This window comes from Anabrus simplex, chromosome 3, assembly GCF_040414725.1.
Source record: "Anabrus simplex isolate iqAnaSimp1 chromosome 3, ASM4041472v1, whole genome shotgun sequence".
Classification (NCBI taxonomy): domain Eukaryota; kingdom Metazoa; phylum Arthropoda; class Insecta; order Orthoptera; family Tettigoniidae; genus Anabrus; species Anabrus simplex.
Window position 1 is genome coordinate 356,706,069 of NC_090267.1, and position 25,813 is coordinate 356,731,881.

Below are 25,813 nucleotides of genomic sequence, written 5' to 3' on the forward strand. Positions count from 1 at the left end.
CCATAGTAAATTATAGATCTAGTCCCACATATAATCTTCTAAATTTATTCAGAAATTTCTAAAAAATCACTATTCCTTTCAGGCTAATAAGAGCATACGAAATTCCATAGATTTTTGCAATAAAACAAAGAACTTAAAGTTAGATAAATATCATTCCATAGCCTCCTATGATGTAGCAAATATGTATCCAAATATCCCCACTGACAAAACCTTAAACATAATCAGAACTAACCTCAAAACACATAGTAAATTAAGCACATTGGAAATTGAAGAATTTATGATATTACTCAAATTTGCAGTCAATAACAATTTCTTTAAATTTCACGATACAATTTACCAACAAACAGGTCTACCTATGGGATCACCCGCCTCCGGGATAATAGCAGATATATACTTAAGACTACTTAGAACATACTGCATTTAGTAAAATTGAAGGAATATCTGTCTGGTGCAGATTTGTGGATGATGTATTCGTCATCATCGACAACAGAACAACCAACGAAAATGCACTATTGGATAAAATAAATGCCATAGATACATGTATACAATTCACCAAGGAATCTGAGAATAACGGTCAACTAAATTACTTAGATCTAACGGTTACTAGACACGAAAAACATCTCACCTTCAAAATTTACCGGAAACCTACACATACAATAAACACCATAAAAATAGATTCTAATCACCCTAATCCACATAAAAAAGCAGCATATCAAAGTATGATTTATAGAGAGTTTAATATACCGATGTCAAAAGCAGATCTCAAAGATGAACTACAACTAATTCACGAAATAGCTCAAAAAAATGGTTATAGAAAAGAAATGGTTATTTCCATCATTCGTAAGTTCAAATCACGACCCAACACCACTCTGACGAAAGCAGATCAACACAGAAAAAATTACGCAACTTTCACTTTCAATAATACGGGCGTATATTCACTAACCAATGTTCTGAAGAAGCATAACATTAAAATAGCATTTAAGACTACACAAAATAATAGGCATGTCATATATAATAGCAAATCAGTAAATAGTAGTAACAAATATCTTCAATCAGGAGTCTACCGAATGGAATGTAACAACTGTTTAACAAGTTATGTGGGGCGTACGGGCAGGAATTTCACGACTAGATATAATGAGCACGTAAATGCAATTAGGCATAATCATTTCTCGGCAATAGGGCAACATATGCATGAATATAAGCACAATTTTACGGACATAAATAACGATTTAAAAATATTAAATGTAGAACCTAAAGGTCCTTTGTTTAATATAAGTGAAGAATTATATATAACACTAGATCAGTATGCAAATCCTAATTATAACATAAATGAGTTATCTGAAAAAACTAATATTATGTTCAATAAAATCGTTCCTGTCTTAAAAAAACGACTACGTCAAAATAGTCAACAGACGACGTCATACACAAGCTACGGCGCAGACAGCGAACCTCAGTGACTCCGCCCATACACACGTAACAACCTCCCCTACTTATCCCTCCGCCCGTCTCACAACAGACAACACTAGAACCATCAGTACGAGGTACATTACTCGTCAAATGTCCAAGAAACTCGCATTTCAAACATCCAGCAGTAAGTAAATTAATTCAGGCTTTACAAATTCACACAATATTACACTTCTATTGAAATCTAACTCACTTCATTCATTTTGGCTTACAGACTTTACCAGCCTCAAAAAGGGAAAGGAACCACCACATTCTTACGGCATTTGATGGGAGAAAACTCCAGAAGTTAGGCCAGAGCTGAATCACATATATAGTGCATAATTTAACATGTATCAAGCTTATATTGATCCATTTCACAATTATAGGAAAGTGCTGTTATTTACAAATGGAACCTATAAAGACCAACATTCGACATACATAAAAAAAGGCAAATTATGGAAATATAACGCAAGAATCAAGGCCAACACGTTTCAATGTCACTAATAAATTGACTATATTACTAGACATTCAAGTGTTTTTAAAAAACTTCTGTAGTAAATGATAAGCAGTCTATTTAATAGACATTTATGTTTTATACAATACATAATCGACATAATATGAAACTTGTAATTTTATGCAAGAAGGAACTGACATTTAATCATTAGACTTAAAAGTCAACCATACATGGCATATTTAAATATTATCAATACCTATCTGATGTTATATAAGACAAATTGTTTCAATATTTTACCACATAACAACGCAAGATCCAAAGCAATAAGTATTTTAGACTTTAAAGTACAATGATTAGACTTTAAAATATATTAGTGTGTTTATGTAAAATTATTTTATAGAGGTCAACACGCATTTATATTCTACCTAAAATAATATCACTCCAGCAATATGGTATAAAGATGTAACATGATATTTTATTATCACGCAAGCTTTATTTATCAAATTTTACTGATAGTCTATTCACGATTGTACATAAGTATAAAAGGGAATCGATTCAACAGAATAAGCAACAATACCTAAGATAGATGCTTAATCAACCCAAGGACGCATTCTGTCAGCCAAAGGGCATGTATATAATAGACAAAGTTTTGTAATTTTAATTTTTAATTTTAACACAACGCTTAGAAATTTGTAAGTTTTTAAGATAAGTTTTCACTGAAAATTATGAAACAATATATCATGAAGGTCTTTCAGAGGTATAAGATAGAAATGCAAATGTGATTCTGATATAGCTGAGGATGACCTATGAAGGGTCGAAACCGGTCCTAGATTGTAAAACTTTACAAGAAAATAAATGTATTGATTAGGTGGAATATTTCTTTCCTTTTATGACGATATTCCTGCTAAGTCGAGAACATTACTGAATGTGTGTAACGGCCACCTATGTGCAGCTGGCTTGACAGTATATTTTCTGGCCATTTGGTCCACAATGTCAATTCCGTATTTAGTTCTGTTGTAACATGTTATGGTGTTCGGTTTCTTCTTTCTGTCCGTCCCCACCTGGACATCTGGATGAAGCAAACTAAGCACAAAGTTATGTCGTTCCATTTTAGAACTTGGGTGTCATACAGTTGTGCTCGAGAATTTTTCACCTCGAGCGGAACCTCCCTTCTTACCCGATTTATTGTACCAAGAAGATTGGTTCCTTGGGATTCCAGTTATTCAGCTAGCTGCAGTGATGTACAAAAAACCGTCGCAAGTGACATTCCTACCCTTGTTTATGAAAGGGGCCATTAACTTCTCAACAACATAATCACCCAAACGCACATTTCCTGGGTGCTGTTCATTCTTTCCTAGATAAGGAAATACATTCAAGATGTATTTTGATTCCTTATCCACGGCCATCCAGAATTTCTGTCCATATTTGTCGGGCTTGGATGCCATAAATTGCAGAAAGTGACAGAGTTTTGCTGGGAAACAGTTGCTCATCAATTGTAATCTAATCCAATAATCCCATACTCCCGATATCAGGGCAAACTTATCAGTTTTAAGTCTCTCTGACCTGGAGGATCTGATATCAAATCTCAAAATTTCTATACAAAGTAAAATGATCTCAGGACATAACATTCTTACACAATTTAAGTCCCCACTTTCTTAATCAGATTGATTTCAAATCCAAGGTTCTTGCACAAGTTGCCCCATGAGCATGCCATATACCTAGAAATCCATCAAGTTCCTCCATAGTCACAGACCAGTTCTTATATTGTAGCTGCCTTTCAGCCTCTGTTTCTGTACATTTCTGTATGTGTTCAAGGATAAATTCATCCATGAATAGTCTCCAACAAACAGTAAGGTAGAGTGCAATGGATCCACCTTTTCAATACAAAATATGCTGCTAATTTAAGATTACAACTTTACTTTATTTGGTACCAGTTTCAATGTCTCAGACGTCGTCATCATCAGCCAAAATTGGGCTAAACAAAGATATACACAATGTTAAAATACAATCTATAGACCCTAATGGTTAAAGTATCAATGGTTAGATAAAATGCAATGCGTGATGATGCTTGAGGTGAAAGTCATTCTCAAGATATTTTCACAAGTTGAGAACTTGTTAGTCATTTCTAAAACAGAAGATTAAAGTCTTAAGTGTGGCTTTAATAGCCACAGGATAAATTTTTAAAATGTTGACGTATGATTGCTGTTCCTCCGTAGAGCGTTGACAGTAAGATGAAAATACGTAGCCTTAGTGTTAACTCGTGACACCAGTCTTCATGAGGTGAAGTGCTGAGTCATAATGTGATTGAGCAAGTGGATCTTGTTACGAGTATGGATATTAAAGTTGTCAAATGACAAAAGGTTCCCAGTCCAATACGGGATCTGAAGTATGAGAAAGGTAAACCAAATTAGAATAAGATACTGGGAAAAGGGCGAGAAAGTTAATCTTCAGTGAAGGACTCGCCTTGATCGGCGTGCTGTATATTACGGAGTCTAGAGAGGAACTGAGGGATCGGACGTTCTTGAAGCAAGGACAAGGTTAATGGGGGAGGGTGGGTCAGGAGGGAAGGGGAAGAAGGGTAATGGATGGGGTGGAGTCAGGCAGGCGTGGTAGGGGAGGATTACGTGACAAAGTATTACGTGTGATATGAAACAACAAGCTACGGTATTTTTGGGAAATTTAACACTATTGAACACCGTAATGAGGACATCAAATAAGATTTTGAGTTTTTCAGAGATGTCATTCAAGTTAAAGTTAGGATTAAAATATTGGTCTAAATGTGTATAGAAGTTTTCCATGGCATCGAGCAAGGGGCCTTTACTCAACATGTCCAGTATCGTTATGTTTTGATCTATGTCATTGAATTTGTGCTTTTAGTCATGTATGTGCTGACCCACTGCAGAAAACCTGTTATATCTGATTGCATTAATATGTTCTGCATACCTAATCTTAAAACTCTGACCAGTTTGTCCTATATATGAGCTGTTGCAGTCAATGCACCGAAATCTGTTTACAACTGACTTTGCAAAAGGGTTATATTTGTTGATTAAGTTAGAATTGTGCAGAATATCCGTGTTTCTATTACTCGTTCTGAAAGAGATATTGACGTTGTGTTTCTTAAATATATTAGCGACGTTGTAAAGTTTTTGTTAAAAGTGAAGGTCGAAAAAAAATTGGGTTTGTATTAGTCTTTTAATAAATTTGATTTTGGACGATGTCTGAACTTATTGACTTATGCGTTCAATGAACGCCTCGTTGAAACCGTTGAATCTAGTGATCGAACGTATAATATTTAGTTCCTTGTTCAGGTCTGGTTTTGACATGGGGGTTTTAAATGCGTGATCGACCAAGCTGTTGTATGTGGTGCATTTATGAGAATGGTGATGTATTGAGTCTTGTTTTATCGTTGCTGTGTGGGTGGATTTCCTGTAAATTTTGTATGAGAATGAAGAGGGGAGCCTAGTAATCGTTAAATCTAAGAAGTTGATATAGCTGTTAATTTCTGATTCTAATGTGAATTTGATGTGAGGATCTATGTTATTTGGTATTTGGTGCTTCAATAGAGCGTTCATCGATGATAAAAATATCATCTACATATTTGGCCCACAACTTAATGTTATTAAACTTTTCATTGTTTTCAATTGCTGTATGCTCTAGAAAATTCAGGTATATTTCTGCCGAAATGCCAGAGGCCGGTGACCCCATAGCCAAGCCAGTTTGCTTGTAAATGACATTGTCAAAAGTGAAATAGTTATTATCAATGAGCAATTTCAAAACGGACATGATATCAGAGATTTCTAGTTTGCTTAAATAAATGTTAGTGTTTAGATTCTTTTCAATGATAGAAAAAAAGTTTGCTCATTTTAATGCTCGGGTACATGTTGACAATGTCGAAGGAATGCAATGTGTGGTACGGTTGAAGGTCAAAGCTGTCTAGTTTCTTAATTAATTCTAAAGTGTTCATAATAGATTTATCAGAAGAAAATGTATAGTGTTTTTTGAGAAATTGTTGGATAAGTTGAGCAAGCTTATACAAGGGGCTTGGCCTATAATTTATTATAGGGCGTAAGGTGACACTGGTCTTACACAGTGGGTAAGCCATATATTTGTATGATAACGTGCTATGTTGGAAACAAATCCACATTTGTTACCATTTAGAGCTATCTCTGCCCTCAATTCATGATCTAAAACTCTCTCAATTATGCTAATTATAGAATAACAATTGCAAATGTTAAAAACATTCAAGCTCTTTAGGCCTTTCCAATTATGAAATTGCCAGCATTTCGCTCCACTACTGAATGAGTTGGCTGTGCGGTTCAGGGCGCGCAGCTGTGAACTTGCATTCGGGAGATAGTGGGTTCAAACCCCACTGTCGGCAGCCCTGAAGATGGTTTTCTATGGTTTCCTGTTTTTACACTAGGCAAATGCTAGGGCTGAACCTTAATTAAGGCCACTCCTAGCTCTTTGCTATCCCATCGTTGCCATAAGACCTATCTGCATCGGTGCAAAATAACAGAGCAAATTGCTCTGTTTCTGTCTGTCTGTCAGTTTCGCCCCGGTGTAACAGTGGGCTCGTCATTTGGATTGCCACACTTTTCCAAGACTCTGGTGGCTAATGTGCTGTTGAGTCACCACTGCAAGCCTCCTATGTAATCACAGATTGTTTGATGTATTTTCTGTTCCCTGCCTTGTCAGACAACCCAATGTTGTACCTTCGTGGATAACACGACGGCCTAAAATAATCCTGGACCTGTGCACTGGCCCGAAGGAAAATACGGACCCTTCGATTTATCAGAGGCTCTTCCTGTCTGTTGTTGGCCGGTATCCAGATTCAGTCGTCGTTTACACGGATGGTTCGAGGGCAGAAACTAAAGTGAGCTGTGCGTTCGTTGTCGATAATGATAGGTTTCTTTTTGCTTTCCCGGAAACGTGTAGTGTGTATACAACAGAGCTCAATGCTATCTGTGAAGCTCTGCGGTACGCACTGTCCGATGAGTGCCGACACTTTCTTCTGTGTACTGACTCTTTGAGCGTGCTACAGTCTATTATACCTGTTTTCCTCGGCAACCTCTGGTGCAGTGGATCCAGGACCTGCTGGCCGGGTATTCGGATTCTGGCACCAGAATCATGTTTATGTGGCTCCCAAGCCACATGGGTGTAGAGGGAAACGAGTTAGTTGATAAGGTCGCCAAGGAGGCAGTTACGTTGCCCCCATTGCCTTACAAGGTTCCAACAAGTGATATTCGCTCTCAGCTGAGACATTTGGTTATGTTCCATTGGGAGATGGAGTGGCAGGTATGGAAAACTTCCCTTCGGACTTCTCGGAGGGAAGCAGAGGTATTATATCGTCTTTGGATTGGCCACGGTATAGTAACACACTCCTATTTACTGAAAGGAAAACCCCTCTGGTGTGTACTTGCCGCGAACATCTTACCGCGGTACACATCCTTACGGAGTGCGTGGACCTGGTCGATTTGCGCCGTAGTCTAAAACTCTCGAGTATCAAGTCCCTCATCCTGTGAGATGACGAGCAGTCAGCAGACCTTGTCATCCATTTCATGAGGGAAAGTGGTCTTTTTTTTATCGTGGATAATAATAATATCCTTTGTCTTAGTGTATTTCTGTTAACTGCACTTTTATTCCATTTATTTAGTTCATGTTTGCATATTTTAATGTGTTATTTTAACTTCTAACTTGAATTATTTATATATATATCTCTGTACTTCCAGGCAATGCCTTATTCCATTGTCACCTGTATTTTTTATAATTTTATTAGAAAATAAGGCATTGCAAATTAGATCCACTGATTGTTTTAATCTCATAATCATTTTTCATCAGCATTTATTTTAAACTCTAGTCAGTGGATACATTTTAAAATTTTAATTATATCATTTCGCCTATTTCGTTTCATTAGGGACCTTAGATGTTAGGCCCCTTTAAACAACAATCATCATCATCCTATGTAAGACAATGTAGTGATGCTACACTATATGGGAAGTATGTACATCTGCTTGTATAAATATCTGCCTTTGGCTTTTATAAAAAAATAGAAATTGCCAGCAGGAAACCATAATTTAATTTCATCGACTGCAAATGTTAAAACCATTCAAGCTCTGTTGGCCTTCTCAGTCATGAGATTTTCAGCATTTCGTCCCTTTGTGGCAGTGGTTTATAATTAATTAATTATCAAATAAATAATTAATGCTGTAATTTCAGAGATTTCTAGCTCTTTCATTTTTCTCATAAGTACAGATGAGGTATCTAAGGTACATTTGATTGCTTTTTATTTTTATTTTTTTGGCACAGTTGGATCAGCTTACAAAGGTATTTTCCCTGAAAGTCATTTTCAGGAACACATTCATTCGTTGAGCAAAAAATATCTTCTAAGTCACTTAATGGAATTGGGCAGCTTTTGGGATCATGAGAATTGTTCCTACGAGCTTTAGAAGATCTTCGAAGATTAGATGAACTCATCCGATACAAATGAGTAGCAGGGTGTTCAGGCCCTGGTAATTTGTAGTTGGCTTCAAACAACAATATCAGAAAACCAGCAATTTTACTACCAAAATCTGCAGAATTTAAATATGCATGCCTACCATGAAGTTCTGATCTTAGCTTTGGATTGTTTCTGGGCACTCACTCACTTCGCACTTTCATGGATATTATGCATGTGGGATTTTAAGATGGTTTTAGTTTTCTTTTTGTTTGAGAATTGGGCAGTAAATGTAGAGATGTGTGTTGATCTTACGACATGCAAATGTTGCAGGACAAATATGACCATAGAACTGATCTGCTAGTCCCATTGAAAGAAATTAACCTTTGTGGGCTGGAGACAGTCATCCAGGTGATCCAGTCTTACCAGACATGCATATACTTCCACACAGAATACTGTGTAGATATTGTATCTGATTTTATGTTCAGTTGATATTCAAATGTTTCTTTTTTTTAGGTTTGAAGTGTTACACACGTGTGTCATGTACTTTTATGTAATATTTTGTGGTAATGTAACATGTCATTCTCTTGGTTTTAGACATCTTGGAATGCCACATCATGAAAAAGTCACTCTCTTCAATGTAAATAGCAACAAAACAATACACATGTCATCAATATCAGGAAATACTGTTCATTTTCATAGTTCGTTCTTTGAAGATAAGGTAAGATGAATATCAAGGTATTTTAATGCATTAAAAATGAGTTATTTTAACTCTTATTAAGTTTGTGATTAGCTGCATTTTTAAACACGAGCATATTAAATTATCATTTAACCGATCCTGATCCTGTTAGTGTTGAAATAAATTTCTGAAATATGCTCATAAGTATGCTGTAAAATATAGTGCAATGTACAAAAATACCATAAACAAAGTTAAAATATTTGCATGAAATATATATATATAGGACTGTGCCCTGAGTATACACCACCTCTTTGGTCTATGTTTGTTCTGATAAGAAAATAAACACATTGAAAGTGAGGCCTTGCCTATACAGAATGACACAGAAGAGACAAAATGCCTTGGTGATTTTAGTAACGCGTATCATTAAGACACAAGTATACTGCACATGGAACTATCCCCGGGTGACTGCACCGTTGGTTGTCTTGTGTTTTTTGAGCAGGAAAAGTAGTTCTATGTTATTGTCTCTGGTTCAGTAATTTTTCTGTAATGTTTCTGTGATTAAAATGATGAGGAAGACATAGTCTTTTTCATTTTTAAATTTCAGTTTTCGGTTTTCATTTCTATAGAGCATAGTTGGATAAAATACTAATAATAATCTGTCTACGTATTTAACTTCGTTGGTAATCTTTGAGTAATTCTTGCCAATTTCAAATTCTGATTGCAATTTTCATTACTTTTTGTGATTAGTAATAACCTATTGTAATTAGGATATGTCTGAACATAGTTTAAAAATGATTGTAGTGTATTGTAGTAACTTATTAGAAATTAGCATGCTTATTCCATTATTGTGAAATATTTGTGAAGTAGAAGTACGTATCTGTAGAAACTGTCTTACTAGAATTCTGTTATTGTTACTAGGATAGGCTGAACTGCAGTTTAGAATTGTGTAATTCCTGTGTATTCCTTCCGATATTCAGTAATTAACGGCAGTTTTCATCCTGTTAGAATGTTGTAGGATGAAAATATAGTGTGGCTAATTAGTATTGTAGGGTAGTAGTACATTATTTACCTTAATGTAGTGTGATCTTTGTGTGCTAACCTAGACAGTGTTTCTTTCCTTTCATTTTTTTGTGTACAGAATAAGTTATTTTTCATTTTCTTTTCATTATTCCATAAAGAATGGCTAAGGAGTGCAAATGTAGGAACTGTGGGTGTGGCCAGGCATTAAGGAGTATGAGGGAGGAGTTGGAGAGTTTGAGGGTGTGAGGGTGATAATTAGGATTCTCTCAGAGGACAGGAAGGAAAGTAGGCCTCCCTCAAACAATGTACAGGATACAGTAGTTGTAAAAGAGTGATGGGAAGGAAAGGGGGAAATTGTAGAAGACAGATGGTCTAATGTTCTAAGGGGAAGGACATTGCAGGATCAGAATTTGGGACATGTGTCTGTGAGAAATCAATATGAGTTACTGCAAGTAGAACAACAGAGGGAAGATAAGGAAAAGTGCTGTTGCTGAGAAATGTGAAGTAGGAGGAAAGGAAAAGGTGGGAAAAGGAAATGTAGAGTAGAGGATAGGAAAAGACAGGTGGAATAGGGTCATGGGAGGGATAAGGGAGGAGGAAGTAGTTTCTGCAGCCGTCAAGAAAGATAGGGCAGGAAAGGGGATCAGATGAGGTGGGTAGGGTTGATTTCTTGACTATTAGTGACATCTTTGTTTATGATTACAAACGTATCATCTCCGCCCCTTTGTTTGTTTATGATTACAAACGTATCATCTCCGCCCCTTTGTCAGCCTCGTCACAGTTAACCCCACCCATCCTCTCCTCCCTTCCACACTCCCCTATTCCTTCCCCTCCGAGTTCACTGCTACTTCTGCAGCACAGTTATAATACGAGACTCAGAGCCAACAGAAGGGCAGCTACCAACACAACAGTAGTTAACAAATAACAACAACTAACATGTAAGTCCTCATCTGTTCCAAATTACGTAAGCTGAATTTCTCTCCTTGCGTTCAACTTCTTAATTCATTCTTTCCTTCTCTTACAGAGAACATTTTTCAGTATCCTCTGACATTTCCTGACAAGGTTTCAGCCAATAATATTGCCTACCGGTGCTAAAGGCTACTTCTACAATATTTCAACTGTTGCTTCTGTTTCACCTTATGCTCACGAATTTCTTTAGCAGCCTTGAACATGTTGTTTTTATGACATTCATGTTTGTGCTTGTGTTCACGCCCTCCTGTTGTTGGCATTATGTTATCATCACTGTGATATTCCATTAACATTTTTAAATGAACTATTGTAATTGGAATTTTAATGGGAGAAGTTTTAGTCTCCGACAAGATCATAGTTTAATCATTGACTGTGTTTCCATTAACATGTTTGTATAATGTATCATTTTTCACATTTTTATATCCCGAATTTTAATAACTGGCTAAACTTTTAGCTTCCATATTTAATATTAGATGTACTCTTGAAGATTGTTTTTAGGCTGAAGATGCCCTAAATTGAGGGCGAAACATGTCCCATTTAACTGATAGTCTGTTTATGTAACCACTATAAGTGAAAATAAAAGTATTGAATAGGTAGATTATAAAACACCTTTATGGTTTTATGAACTGTACATTTTCAATACGGACCAAAAATGAGCTTTATAACATGTAAAGTGAGGACCAATCGGAACTCAACCCAAACTATTCAAATCGAACATTCGACTTGAATACACCATTCAGCAAAGAAAACAAACTGCTAGTGCCAATACCGGGAGAAAACAAGCCAATTGACATCTTTCTATTGTTGCTTGATAACAATTTTTTGGAATTTGTTTGTCATGTGACAAACAGTTATGCGTTAGATTTGTTTTGTGGGCCAAGCACCAAGGAGAAGTCACGCATTACGAGATGGAAGGATGTCGGTCAATGAACTAAAGACATTTTTGACTTTGCTGATTCATACAGAACATTGCAAATGAGCAGACTCCAAGATTATTGGAAAACTCGCAGGCTTTTCAACGTTCCTGCGTTTCGACAGAGTATGAGCCAGAATCGTTTTCTTTTTATATTACTTTACTTACACTTTTCCTTGGCTAGACCTATCAGTGATCTCAAATCCCAGTCATTAGACAGGCTGGAAAAGGTGAGACAAGTTGTTGATTTTTTCAACAATAAAATGTCTAGCATTTATTATCCTTCACGGGAACTGTCCATTGATGAAGCTATGGTACTTTAGCGGGGTCGCTTGATTTTTAGGCAGTATATAAAGGGGAAACGGCATAAGTATGGCATAAAAATTTATGCTGTAAATGAACCTGAGGGCCTCACTTTCAAATTTATTGTGTATGCCGGAGCCAATGACCAGTTGTCTGGGAAAGGACACTACAAAAGTGGTCATGCATCTTTTGGAGCAACATCTGAATAATGGCCATGCTGTGTTCATGGACAATTATTGTAATAGTTTTACCCTAGCATCTAAGCTGCTGTCAGAAAACACATACAGTACAGGAACACTCCGAGCTGACCGACAGCACAACCTTCCAATTGTGAAGACTAGGTGGAACTATCGCTCAGTACCGCTGAGGGAATTATGGTGGGCAAATGGAGGGACAAGCAAGTGGTACAATACATTTCCTCGCAATTTGAGAACACAGTGGTCACTGTCCCAAATAAAAGGGGCCAAGAAAAAAAAAAAAAAACCTTTGCCAATAGTGCAATATAATGCACATATGAAGGAGACTGATCGGTGTGACCAACTCATTGAAAGTTAGAAACTTCATTTTGTTCCGTATTGAACTGGGATTACAGTAAAATGAAAATGTGAAAGATCCACCTTTTCAATACAATGAATGTTTATTGATGTGAGTATATATCACATAACGTTTAAAGAAGATTGGTACTAATTTCGACGCTCATTGCGCGTCATCATCAGCCAACGAATTAATTGAGTAAAATACAACTTATCAAATAGCAATATATAACACATGATAGCACCTACTAGACAAATGTTAAACTATGACTAATTAAAATATAAAACACATGACAGCAAATACAAGGACTAATGTTAAAAGTTAAATTGTAACAAGTTAAAACAATGAAAGCAAATGAGAGCAGGTAACACAATTGTTAAGGTATGATACACGAAAAAATAGTCCAGGTTTAGGTTTGTAGAACATAAGGTGTATCTATATACAGCACTTGAATGCACCTACAGTACTAAGGCAAATTTTAAATGTAACGTTAAAATGATGAGGGTATGGTGCGTATGACCATCTAAAACACGACAGCACCTATAAACTCACTGTTAGATTATAACCAGTTGAAATGATGAGGTGCATCTGACTGTAAAATATAAAATTTTTGAGAAAGTATCCCAGTTGTTGAGTCTTGATAAACAAGAGAATAGTCCAGCTGGAGGTGCATAGATCATAAGGTAACATATGTTATCAGTGGGAAGAATAAACCTTGTTCCACCGAGCTCGATAGCTGCAGTCGCTTAATTGCGGCCAGTATCCAGTATTCGGGAGATAGTAGGTTCGAACCCCACTGTCGGCAGCCCTGAAAATGGTTTTCCGTGGTTTCCCATTTTCACACCAGGCAAATGCTGGTGCTGTACCTTAATTAAGGCCATGGCCGCTTCCTTTCCACTCCTAGCCCTTTCCTGTCCCATCGTTGCCGTAAGACCTATCTGTGTCGGTGCCACATAAAACAACTAGAAAAAAAAACCTTAGTCTCTTAAGTTGCGGTGATTAACAGGCTTAATTCAGGTGGTTTCGAAGCCAACAATGTGGTCGTGTGAAGATCATAATTTGAATCAACGTCACGATTCCCAATTCAGTATGGAAACGTGGAAAAGAGTGAAAGCAAAATTAGGCGTGATATAAATGTCCATAGCCAAAAGAAAGATAAGGGAAAAGAGGCGCACTCACCTTGAGCAGCGTGATGGCACAGTTGTTGAGAGGAGAGGAGCTGGGCTAATGAAGAGAGCAATAATGGATGCCGAGTTGTGGAGGGGAAGGGAGAGTGAGAGGAGGGGAAGGAGAAAGAGGAAGAGGAGGAGCTAAAGCTGGGGAGTAGGGCTATGCTGGGACAGAGGGATGAGGTAGTGGGGGGTAAGTGATGAGGATGTGTGTTGCATATGGCTTGAAAGTTTCACGACTAGATATTCAGAGCACGTTAATGCTATAAGATATAATAGGTTTTCAGCAATAGGTCAACACATCTCTGACTCCAACCACAATTTTACCGACATTGAACACGATTTAGAGATCCTTCAAATGGCCAATAAAGGGCCTCTCATGAATATAATTGAAAATTGTTTTATCCATTTCGATCAATACTTTAATCCTAACTTCAACTTTAATAAAATTTTTGAGAAGCCGAATATCCTTTTCGATTTCTTAATTAACTTGATCATATTTCCAAACACTAGCAGTAGTTCAATAAAATTGTGTAATAAAATGAAATTTTGGACTTAATATAATAGCAGGTGTTTCTGTGGTCCCAAGTGCACTAATTTAGTGCAGTCACCAACAGATGATTCTTCTTGAGATTCCTGGATGAATTCCATTTCATGTTGTATTGTTCATATGGTTGCTAGTCTGGAGAACATATGGGGAATGATTTTATCAGACAGCTGTACAGTCTACTATTGCTTATGAAGTTGGACCTGTTATGTTGTGGGCAGGTGCAAGTCTTGTCATGAAAACCAATCTCATCATTCGTACTGCTCATCAGTACATTAGTGAGATCTTAGTGTCTCATGTGATTCATTGCATGAGGTAACTTGGAGAAAATGCAGTATTCATACATGATAATGCTAGGTTCATGATGTAAAAATTGTCTGAAATTCTTGCAAGATCACCACATGCAATGAATGGAGTGTGCAGCTGTGGTCAAATTTTGCCAGAAGTATTAGATCTAGTATATTTTTCGGTAAGTGTCAAATGCAGAATGGTGGGTCTTTTCTGGTCTATAGTTGCTGATATGTGTGTGTAAGAAACGAAAGGTAGAATTAAGAATTTATGATCTGAAGAATGCTTGTTTGTGTGTGTGTTTCCAGTAGAATACTTACTATTGCTGCTGTGGTTGCGATGTGCTAGCTTTGGCTGCCTGGCGTGTACTGTATTGTGTTCTTTTGGTGCTAGTGTCCGCTGCTGCAAGGGGAATGGAGGGGTGGGTGGGGAGAGTTGTTGTCATAGGAGTAGGGGTGGAGTTGGGCGTATCAATTATCTGCGCAATGGCGCGTGTTGAACATTGTTTGTTGATTATTTTAAGAGAATAGTTTTTTAAGGCGGGGATGGCTTTGTTGAATATGGTGTTGGTTTTTTTAAAAATTTCGTTTATATTGTAATTAGGATTGCACACAACTACCTCTGGCCATACATCAAACTTATTATCAACAGTTGAAGAAGTCCATCAATCAAACTAATGAATAAGCATAATTTATAGTAGGACTAAAATAAGAACACCGCTCACGAATGAAATACGGACATTCTCCATTCATACTGGAAAAACAAGAACATTCGACGAATGCAAGACACCAAACTCAACAAAGTGTTCCTATTTATTGTAACAGATTTTAACATGAACTGTATATTTTAACATGCCATTCAACATGTACCACATATTTTTAAAATGATAATGTACCTGCATATTTAATAATAATTCACTTACACGATTTTTAGGCCTAAAAAGATTCACCCACAGTTATTTTAGATTGTATATATAGTCAATTTTAAGTATGCCCAATTAGAACGTAAGACATACTCCATATCATGACTTTTGTAATGGACAAGGCAAATCAATAAAACTTGTCTTATGTGAAGGTAATAGTGTACAGCTGAGGATGACCGTATGTAAAAAGGTCGAAACCGGTACTGTAGATTGAATTTTTATATAAATAAATTTGTATTGAAAAGGTGGAAACTTTCTTGTCTATAACATAAGAAGCGTAGTGGGTGACCATCTGCCAGTACTGGAGACTTGGTGCAGAAAGTTGATGCAAAGGTTCGAGAAAACAGATGCTTTACGATTTCGTTATTAAGTTATGAGTTGCCTGAAATTTCAAGGAGTGTTCTTTTTGAAATTGTGTCAGGATGCTTAGATTACCAGAAGTTTAGCTCACGCAATCCAAAACAAATGCTTGTCATGCTTACAAGGGAGATTCCTTTGCTTCATGACAATGTGGACCTCACACGGCTAATCAAACCCGAGACCTCATTGCTTCATTTGGTTGGGGACAATTTGATCATCCTCCATATAGTCATGATCTAGTATCTAGTGACTACCACTTGTTCCTGTGCCTGAAAAAACATTTAGGAAGTCAACGCCACGATGATGGTGATGACCTAAAAACGACCATGCAGCAGTGGCTGGCGCATCAGGCAGCAGATTTCTATGAGCATGGTATTCAGAAGCTGGTTTCTCGATATGACAAGTGACTTAATATGTCTGGAACTTACATTGAGAAATAGTATAAGGTACAGGCTTACATGTAAAAACAGAATTATTTAAAAAAATTACATTATATCAAAACGGTACTTAAAAAAAAACATGCCTCATATTAGGCCATTTCAGTCTCCCTTTTTAATTGGTCTTTCTCTTGATGGACGCAGCCTTTCTAACACTTTATTTTTTGTTTTTCTACCATCATTATCATAGTAATATTTTTTTTTCCTTGTTCTAGGTTATTCCTCCACTGGGAAATACAACCTTCAATGTGGTTTTCCTTGGGCGAGAAGAAGGAGAGATTGAAAGTAATTTATTTATTCACACTTCAGAAGGAAGCTTCAAATACAAGGTATACTTCATTAATCAGCATTTTCGGTTGACAGCCTACACTATGACCTTATGTAATGTAAATTAAAATTAATGTCTGCTCCTGTAGCATAGTTAGGTCATGTTCGAGTACTTCTTTTCATTCTTACTGAATCATTCATGCCTTTTAAAATTGTTTTAATATATCTGCAAGTTTACCTATATTGATTTCTTCAGTGATTCATTCTGCTAGTAGCTAATTTTAGTTCCTTGAAGCACACCATGCTAGACCTTTCTCTTTCTTGCTTTGGCTTTACCATGTTACCACATTCTGTTTCCTTTCATATTCTTTGTTTTTACCATTAAAATCTCTTTGTCATTTTGCATATTTTTATTAATAGTTTGATATTGAAAATGAGATAACATTGTCATCATTACTTGGGAATTTCCCATTTTGTAAGCCAATAATTTAAAGTGTATAATCCAGGGTTACATTTAATCACTTGTAATATATAATGGAGTAGCATTTAATGAAAAAGACAAGCTAACCAGCAAAACCACCAAACTACATCAGAATGTCAATTTCTCAAATTTATTCCCAGGAAGATATAAGAAGTTCTAAAAGTTTGGGGACTTGGTGTATACTGTAGTCCTTTACTGTGAATACTTTAAAACACTGATGCACATTCACCTCAAAGTAATCACCTTAAGAGACTGTATACTTTTGCTTGCATTTGTAAAGCTTCTGGATGCACTGCTATCTTTTACAACATCCCATATAATTGGGTCCACTTATTGGATACAACATTTTTTGAAAAAAGAAGGAAAAAATAAATATTAAATGAGACTTACCCCCATCCCCCCCTTTTTACAGTTTCGTGGGTATCCTTTGACTACAGTAATGTGTGCCACACTGAGTGCTTGCTTGAAGCAGAGGCTGGCAGTAGGAGTATAGGCTGGAGGAGAGGTGGCGGAGGGGAATTGAGGGTGATGTGATACTAGTGGGGATGTTGGAGTTTCTGTTCATGCTGGGTTTATGCACCAAAGTTGATCCTTTGTAAGCTTTAATATCAGTGTAGTGTACTGTTCAAAATTTCCATTACAAGTTCCTGAATTTGACTGAAAGTGTTACATCATCCACTTAAGGCTACGGCCGCTACCTTCCCTATGATGAGTTAGTGCGATGTTAAACAAGTAGGAAAAAGCCCCACACTGGTTCATCATAGTATTCCAGCTATTCAATCCCTGTTCTGAGGGGCTGATAGGAATTAGGAATGTTGATACTTAAAGAAAAATGGCAGAGCAGTGCTCACTGCTGTCCGTGGCCAAGTCATTCCAGCTCTGGATCTTGGCACTGTCAAGAATATTGATTTCATTTTAATGATCTGTGTCGAGTTCAGTTTAATATTTGCCTGTTTCTGTTACAGTATCACAAGAAAATGGATGGGTGGATTTTAATGAAACTTGGTATTTCAGTTTAGAATAAGGTTGAATAGGATTCTAGCTATAAATTGTCAAAAAAAATTCACCAGGAGGGGTTGCATCAGAAGGGGCCTAAAGCATAAAACTTGACGTATCTCTCTTATGGTTGTTTTACACAAAAACAGCTCATAGCAAATTTTCTTTCTGTAGTAACTAGCTCTATAGCTTTAAAGAGACTTGCTATGGGGATTGTTCTGGCAGCGTTTTAAAGGCTTTGTACACCTGTCAATATTTTTAAAATATTAACCCGATACTAGGCGCTCTATTTTCCTGGAAGGAAGAGATCAAATCAAGATCAGCAATAAAGCAAAAAAATAAAAATGAAACTGCAAAGGAACCCAGAGAGCCAGGAAGCAAGTACGTCACGACAAAGCCATTGACAGGGAGAGGCATGCCCACTTTATGTACCTCAGAATCTGGGGAACAGTGTGAGGTATGGACAAAAATTTTGTCATTGTACTTGTTATTGTCCCATCAACAGTGGGTATTATAGCTAGTGTTAACTAACAAGGGTAAAAATATGCCCAAACAACATTAAATACAGAGAACCAAAACAGCATAAGACACAACAAAGAGATGGCTGAAAGAGAATACAGATGGTGAAAAGTAATCGCATTATATGATTCACTTCCTAACGATCTATAGTTAAGTGGTGAATTTATAAAATCATTAAACAAATTAAGAAAGGATTCGTGGGAACAGTAGAAATAAAAGATTTACACACAATTATTAGGAACCAAAGATTTTAATCCTGTAAATTATAAGGAAGTAAAATATAGTCCTAATTAAATAATCTGAATGTAATAGGTAATGACTTACAAACATTCATACATCAGTTCACCAATAAACACCAATATGAAGATATTGCAGTTAACAGGTCGGGACCTTCTTCGGAGGCAGCCCTGCCGAGGGAGTGGCGTCCCTGCCTAGAGCACTCTGACCTGGTGTGTACCATCTGGTAAGAGTACCAGCTCAGGGTTACAAGTGAAGACACAACGGCATCTTCAGTGGAGAAGGTGGACTTCGGTATGGTGAAAATGGCGGAAGAGGCAGTCCTGTACTCAGGGATTAATATGAATACAATCTGGTGAACCATTTGACATTCAGTGTTGCCAACTTAGTGGATTTTCCGCTAAAGTTGGCGGAATTACAAGACTGTCGACGGAGAAATATACCATTTAGCGGACAGCAGATTTTTTTGGCGGAATTCTAGATTTATTATAGCGGAATCTAGCGTTTTATCCATTTTACTTAAAAAAATTATACTCCAGTCTGTCTCTGAGCTATTCCGTATTTCTTGTCAGGAGCTAGCAGTCGCATGAGGAAAACGTTATTTGGATTTGATGTTACGAGATCATGGTATCATAAATTTGTAATGCATGGGGAAAGGTTACTTATCTCTTAGTTGACGAATGACGACAGATAATGAAACTGAGAGCATAGCATTTATATGCTATGAAGGAAGACCGTTTAATGAACTGGCCTGTTCTGTGTGTGGCCTTTGAGGAGGGGATTCACCTAGTTTGCACCCGGCAGTAAAACGCCTACAAGTTTTAGCTCGCAGGCTCGCAGGCAGGGGGTTAATCCCAGTGGAACTCACAGATCAGGTGAGTACAGACATTTATTATTATTATTATTATTATTATTATTATTATTATTATTATTATTATTATTATTATTATTATTATTATTGACACAATGGATCACGCAAAGCTCTAATGATTCTGTTTTCTGAGTTGCCAAACAGCTCTCATCCTTTCTCCGTGGATCCTTTTTCGTTCTTCTGTCCACTTTGTTCCAGTCTTCTTTTTCACTTCGTTCTCTGGTTGCACTTTCCATCCATTATTTTTTTTTTCTATAGAGGTTTCTATCTGCGGTGTCAGTTGAGTTCATCTGGGCTTTTTCCAGAATTTCAGCGGATTTTTAGTAGTATTTAGCGGATCTTGAAAATATAAGGTGGCAACACTGGTGACGTTGCCGCAGTGGGGAGGCTTGTGTGTGCTAGTAAAGCAGATAGCCGAGCCGTAGGTGCAACCATATTGATGGTTATGAATTTCATGTTTTTGGTCCGTATTGAACAATATATAAGTAATAATAATAATAACTTAAATGTTTCCACCTTTTCAATACAATATATTCACAAGATTACAAAATTCTACGAACTAGCCAAAAAACAGTCAAATTTGGAGAATAAACTCAACAGGCTAAAAAACTGCCAACTACATAACCAACAAACTAGAAACTCCAATAGTAACACGTTCGTTCGTACGCAGTTTCATCCAGCTGTTGTAAATCTATCTAACACGCCCTTAAGTGAAAGTGAACACTTAACTTTATCCAAAGGACCGAAACACAACTGGCCAAACTTGAACAGCCTCAACATAGCCGCTACTATGATCACAGAATCAGAGCTAGCCATCAGCAAAATACCGGAAGACACGCAAAATGAGGTTAGAACCGATGTTAAAAGGAAACTGACTGATATCCTCCACAATTTAACCAACCCCGCAAATAACCTCAATAATAAAGAAAAAATAGCTGAACAAAAGCGCATATACGCCCTCAAGAAGAAAATTAAAGACAACGAACTCATCATAACCAAAGCTGACAAAGGCAATGCAACAGTTATCATGGATAAAAAAGTATATATTGAAAAAACAAAAAACTTTTTCACAGACAGCTCGTTCTCCATAATCAAAAAAGACCCCACCCAAAAAATTCAAAAACTACTTAAACAAACTCTTAAAAACACTTCATTTTTATTTACCGAACAGAAAAATCCAAACTCATACATATGAACCCAGGACTCCCCACTGCTAAAGCTCTTCCCAAAATTCACAAAACCGGAATTCCCATCCGGCCAATTATCAACTATAGACCGAGCCCCTTATACAGAATATCACAATTCATCCAATGTTTCTTAAGAAAAAATTATCAATTCTTATCCAAAAAGTCTATTAAAAACACATCTGAGCTAGTAGAAAAACTAAACAAGTTCAATTTGCAACCGGATCACTCCATCCACTCTTTCGATATTGTAAACATGTACCCAAGCATACAAGTATCAAAATTAATTCCGATAATTATAAACAATTTAAACAAAAACAGCCACTTAAGCAAACTAGAGATACAAGACTTTATCACAATATTAAAACTTATCATCGACAATAACTTCTTCACTTTTGACAATGTCATATATCAACAAAATGGTTTGGCAATGGGGTCACCGGCCTCAGGTATCTTAGCAGAAATATACCTGGACTTCCTCGAATACACCAAAATTGACAACGAATTCGAAAACATTCTCTTTTGGGCCAGATATGTCGACGATGTCTTTGTAATCATGAATGAGAAATCAATTAACGCACCCACCACCCTCTTAAGACTCAACAATATTGATCCTCATATCAAATTCACACTAGAATCCGAATCAAATTAAAAAATCAACTTTCTAGATTTAACCATCACTAGAAACTCAGATTCTTTCAGTTATAAAATTTTCAGAAAACCCACTCAAACAGCCTCCACCATTCGCCAAGATTCAGTGCACCCCCAGTCCCACAAACGAGCCACATACAACAGCCTAGTTCACCGAGCCTTCAGCATACCTATGTCCAATAAAGATCTAAAAAACGAACTCAACACAATCCGCGGAATCGCAAAATTCAACGGCTTCAGCAATCATTTTATAGAAAGAATAATCAATAAACACAAACATCGCCCAAAAACTACCCTCAAAAAAGAAATAACCAAACCTCTAACATTTTCCACCTTCACGTTCAACAATGATATCTACAAGTTAACCAACATCTTTAAGAAACAAGGCGTTAAAATAGCCTTCAAAACCAACAATAAGAACATGAATGTTTTATACAATACTTCACACATCAACAAGACCAGCAGTTTTTTAAAATCAGGAGTTTATAGGATCAAATGTACCACCTGTAAAAAAACCTACATCGGGCAAACCGGGAGAAACTTCATTATCAGATACCACGAGCACACTAACGCAATAAAATACAACAAGTTTTCAGCCATCGGCCAACACATGCAAGATTATAACCATAATTTCACCAATATTGAACAAGACATGGACATCCTCGTATTAGCAAACAAGGGCCCTTTACTGAACATAATGGAAAATTACTACATACACCTAGACCAATACTTTAATGCCAGTCACAATCTCAATGAAATCTCAGAGAAACCCAACATACTCTTCGATCTATTTATCACTTTCCTCAGAAACAATAATGCAGCCAACCTAAACTCAATCCTAAATTTAATCAAAGGTACTTTTCCAAGACAATTACACTTTCTCCCGCACCCTTCAGCCCCACCTTAAGCCCTCTTCCTAAGCCATATTTCATTTCAATACAAGAACTTACTGATTTCCATGATTATAATTTTTACAACACCCCATTTATACTTTATTCTTTGTTAAAAACCTCTTATTATGTATATTCCTTGTATTATTAACTATTACCATAACATCTCATTTCACTTGTTATTCTTTAAAATAATATTGTCTTAGGATTTCGCCACAAATGATCTTTGCTCCAATACGGCTGATGATGACCCCTAGATGGGTCGAAACTAGTACCGTATAATTTTGTAATCTTGTGAATATATTGTATTGAAAAGGTGGAAACATTTAAGTTATTATTATTATTGCAACCATATTGGTCGAGAGACCACACTAATGAATGGTTCATCGAAAAGGGGTAGTAGCCTTTCGGAAGTTGTGGGCGGCAGTCTAGATGATTGGACTGATATGGCCTTTTAATAATACTTAACATTGCTTAGCTATGTTGATACACAATGATTCGGAGAGATGAGAGTAGAGTACGGGCAGCTGAAATGAAATTCCTGGGGAGTATGGTACAGAAGACAAGGAGGGATAGAGTGAGAATTGAAAACATATGAAGAGAACTAAATGTGCAAAAATTGGATGATAAACTGGAAGAGAACAGATTGAGATGGTTTGGACATGTCAAGCAAATGAAAGAAAGAAGAAATGTAATGTTTCTGGCTTTACGCCCCACTAACTACTTTTACGGTTTTTGGATATGCCAAGGTGCTGGAATTTAGTCCCCAGGAGTTCTTTTACATGCCAGTAAATCTACAGACACAAGGCTGTCATATTTGAGCACCTTCAAGTACCACCGGACTGAGCCAGGATCGAACCTGCCAAGTTGAGGTCAGAAGGCCAGCTCCTCAACCCTCTGAGCCACTCAGCCCGGCAATGAAAGAAGAAAGACTGCCAAGACACTCACTGGAAAGACAGATGACAGGGAAGAGAAGATGAGGAAGACCAAGATTACGATGGATGGACTCTGTGAAGAACAGTGTAGGACAACGGAATCTGGACTGGAACACAGTGTTGGTTGAGGAATGTTGGAGAGACATGACAAAGCAGAGAGGAACTGTATTTGCCCCTACCTGGTGTCAGTTGGAAAAGGGGAGATGATGATGATTATTGCACTTGTGACTGACAGCCAAAAGAATATGCAGATTATGCTGTGAATAATCCCACAACCATCTTAAAAATGTTTTTAAAAAACCCGAATGTTATGGTTGTAAGAAAATCAAAAGAAAAGACAACAATGCATTTCAAAATTGGAAAAAGCACAATATAGCAAGTGTGCAAGTTCTGCTACCTTGGGTCAGTTATAACGGATGACAACAGATGGATTGCAAAAATAATAATTGTTATTTGCTTCATGTCCCCATTGCAGAAATAAAAAGAATAACATAATGTAGTAAGGCCTTTCAAGACAGGAAACAGCTTTTAGTGAATAAATCATTGAGCATTGAATGAAAGAAATAGTTCATTAAGACATTTGTGTGGAGTGTGCTAATCTACTATTGTGGAAGCTGGACTTTTGTGAAGGATGATGAGAAATGGTTACAGGTGGAGGAAATGTGGCTTTGGAGAAGGATGACGAGAAGCAGCTTCACCGATAGGTAAACCAATGATGAAGTGCTTAAAGAAATAAACACTCTGAGGCTTCTTCAGGCAACATTAAAGAAGAGGAAAACATCGGTACTGTATTTAGTCATTGTCTCCAGCACAACAATTTCATGCAGAATATATTTGAAGGCAAAGTACTGGGTAAGAAGTGCAGAGGGAAACCACACAAAAAGATCCTATAAGAGGTAGCGGAGATCATTGGGTGCTAAGGCTACGCACATGCAAAATGAATTGCAGAGAGAAGAGATCAGTGGTTACAGCAACAAGCTGGAGCCTTCCAGAAATGATGATGATGATGATGATGATGATGATGATATTAAGCAAAATGCCATAAGAAAGAAATGATGATAAATCAGTACATTGTCAAATAATAAAACAGTTTGGACTCGGAAAACTGGAAGAAGTGAGGCTCTGACTCAAAATAAAGACTTTTATCTCATAACAACCCAATTATGGCAGTCACACATTTTGAAAATTTGTACTTCTTTACCTATTCTGCATAATTCAACGTAGAAAAATATTTTTGTGAGCAGTGAATATCAAACAGTTTCCACTTACTGAGTCACAGACACATGGTGTGTTTATGTGATGAAATCCTAAATTCAGATATTTCTCACAGCAGAAGAAAATTGGAATAAAATCTTACATTTTGTGAATAATTAACTAGGAAACCTTAATGTGGATCAAAGATCCACGACTCATCTTTTTTAATATCCCACTCTTCTCGTTGCAACTGACGAGGCTTGGCTCCACTCCAATGCCTGTTAGAACACTTGCAGAGGATTGGGGGTATTCACATGTGCAAGCTCTGCGCAGCAGTCCGTAGCACAAGTTCCAAATTGAGGCAGACAGCTAAAGATGCAGTTGGCATTTAGAGAACATAATTAGGGTATTGTAATGTACTTCACACAAATAATAATTTTCAAGTTTTCAAGTCCTCTGAACAGGGCAAAAAGGACATCACCGTTCCATAATTCATTGCTGCTCTGGAATTACTGTTTTTAATGTATTTAAGGGAAGGCACTAAGGCTGAGATACCTATTAGATGGTAATCACATTATCTAAGGTTCATAATCGAGTCATTGAAATCAATACCAATCAAATCAAATCAATCAATACTGATCTGCATTTAGGGCAGTCGCCCAGGTGGCAGATTCCCTACCTGTTGTTTTCCTAGCCTTTTCTTAAATGATTTCATGACATTGGAAATTGGTAAGTTATTCCAATCCCTAACTCCCCTTTCTATAAATGAATATTTGCCCCAATTTGTCCTCTTGTATTCCAACTTTATCTTCATATTGTGATCTTTCCTACTTTTAAAGATGCCACTCAAACTTATTCGTCTACGAATGTCGTTCCACGCCATTTCTCCGCTGACAGCTCGGAACATACCACTCAGTCAAGCAGCTCGTCTCCTTTCTCCCAGTTCTTCCGCTACTCTTTTGTCGGAAATCACCCAGAACAAATCGAGCTGCTTTTCTTTGGATTTTTTCCAGTTCTTGAATCAAGTAATCCTGGTGAAGGTCCCATACACTGGAACTATATTATAGTTGGGGTCTTACCAGAGACTTCCATGCCCTCTCCTTTACATCCTTGCTAC

General features: G+C 37.0%; 1 protein-coding gene across 1 annotated transcript in view; it reads left to right on the plus strand.

Annotated features, from left to right (window-relative positions):
- Tmem131 (Transmembrane protein 131) overlaps positions 1-25,813 on the plus strand; it is a 504,583-nt gene that overhangs the window by 116,201 nt on the left and 362,569 nt on the right. Inside the window, exons 5-6 of the mRNA XM_067143255.2 lie at positions 8,928-9,051; positions 16,687-16,800. Of these exons, the coding sequence (XP_066999356.2) occupies positions 8,928-9,051; positions 16,687-16,800 (238 nt within the window). The remainder of the gene's footprint in view (positions 1-8,927; positions 9,052-16,686; positions 16,801-25,813) is intronic.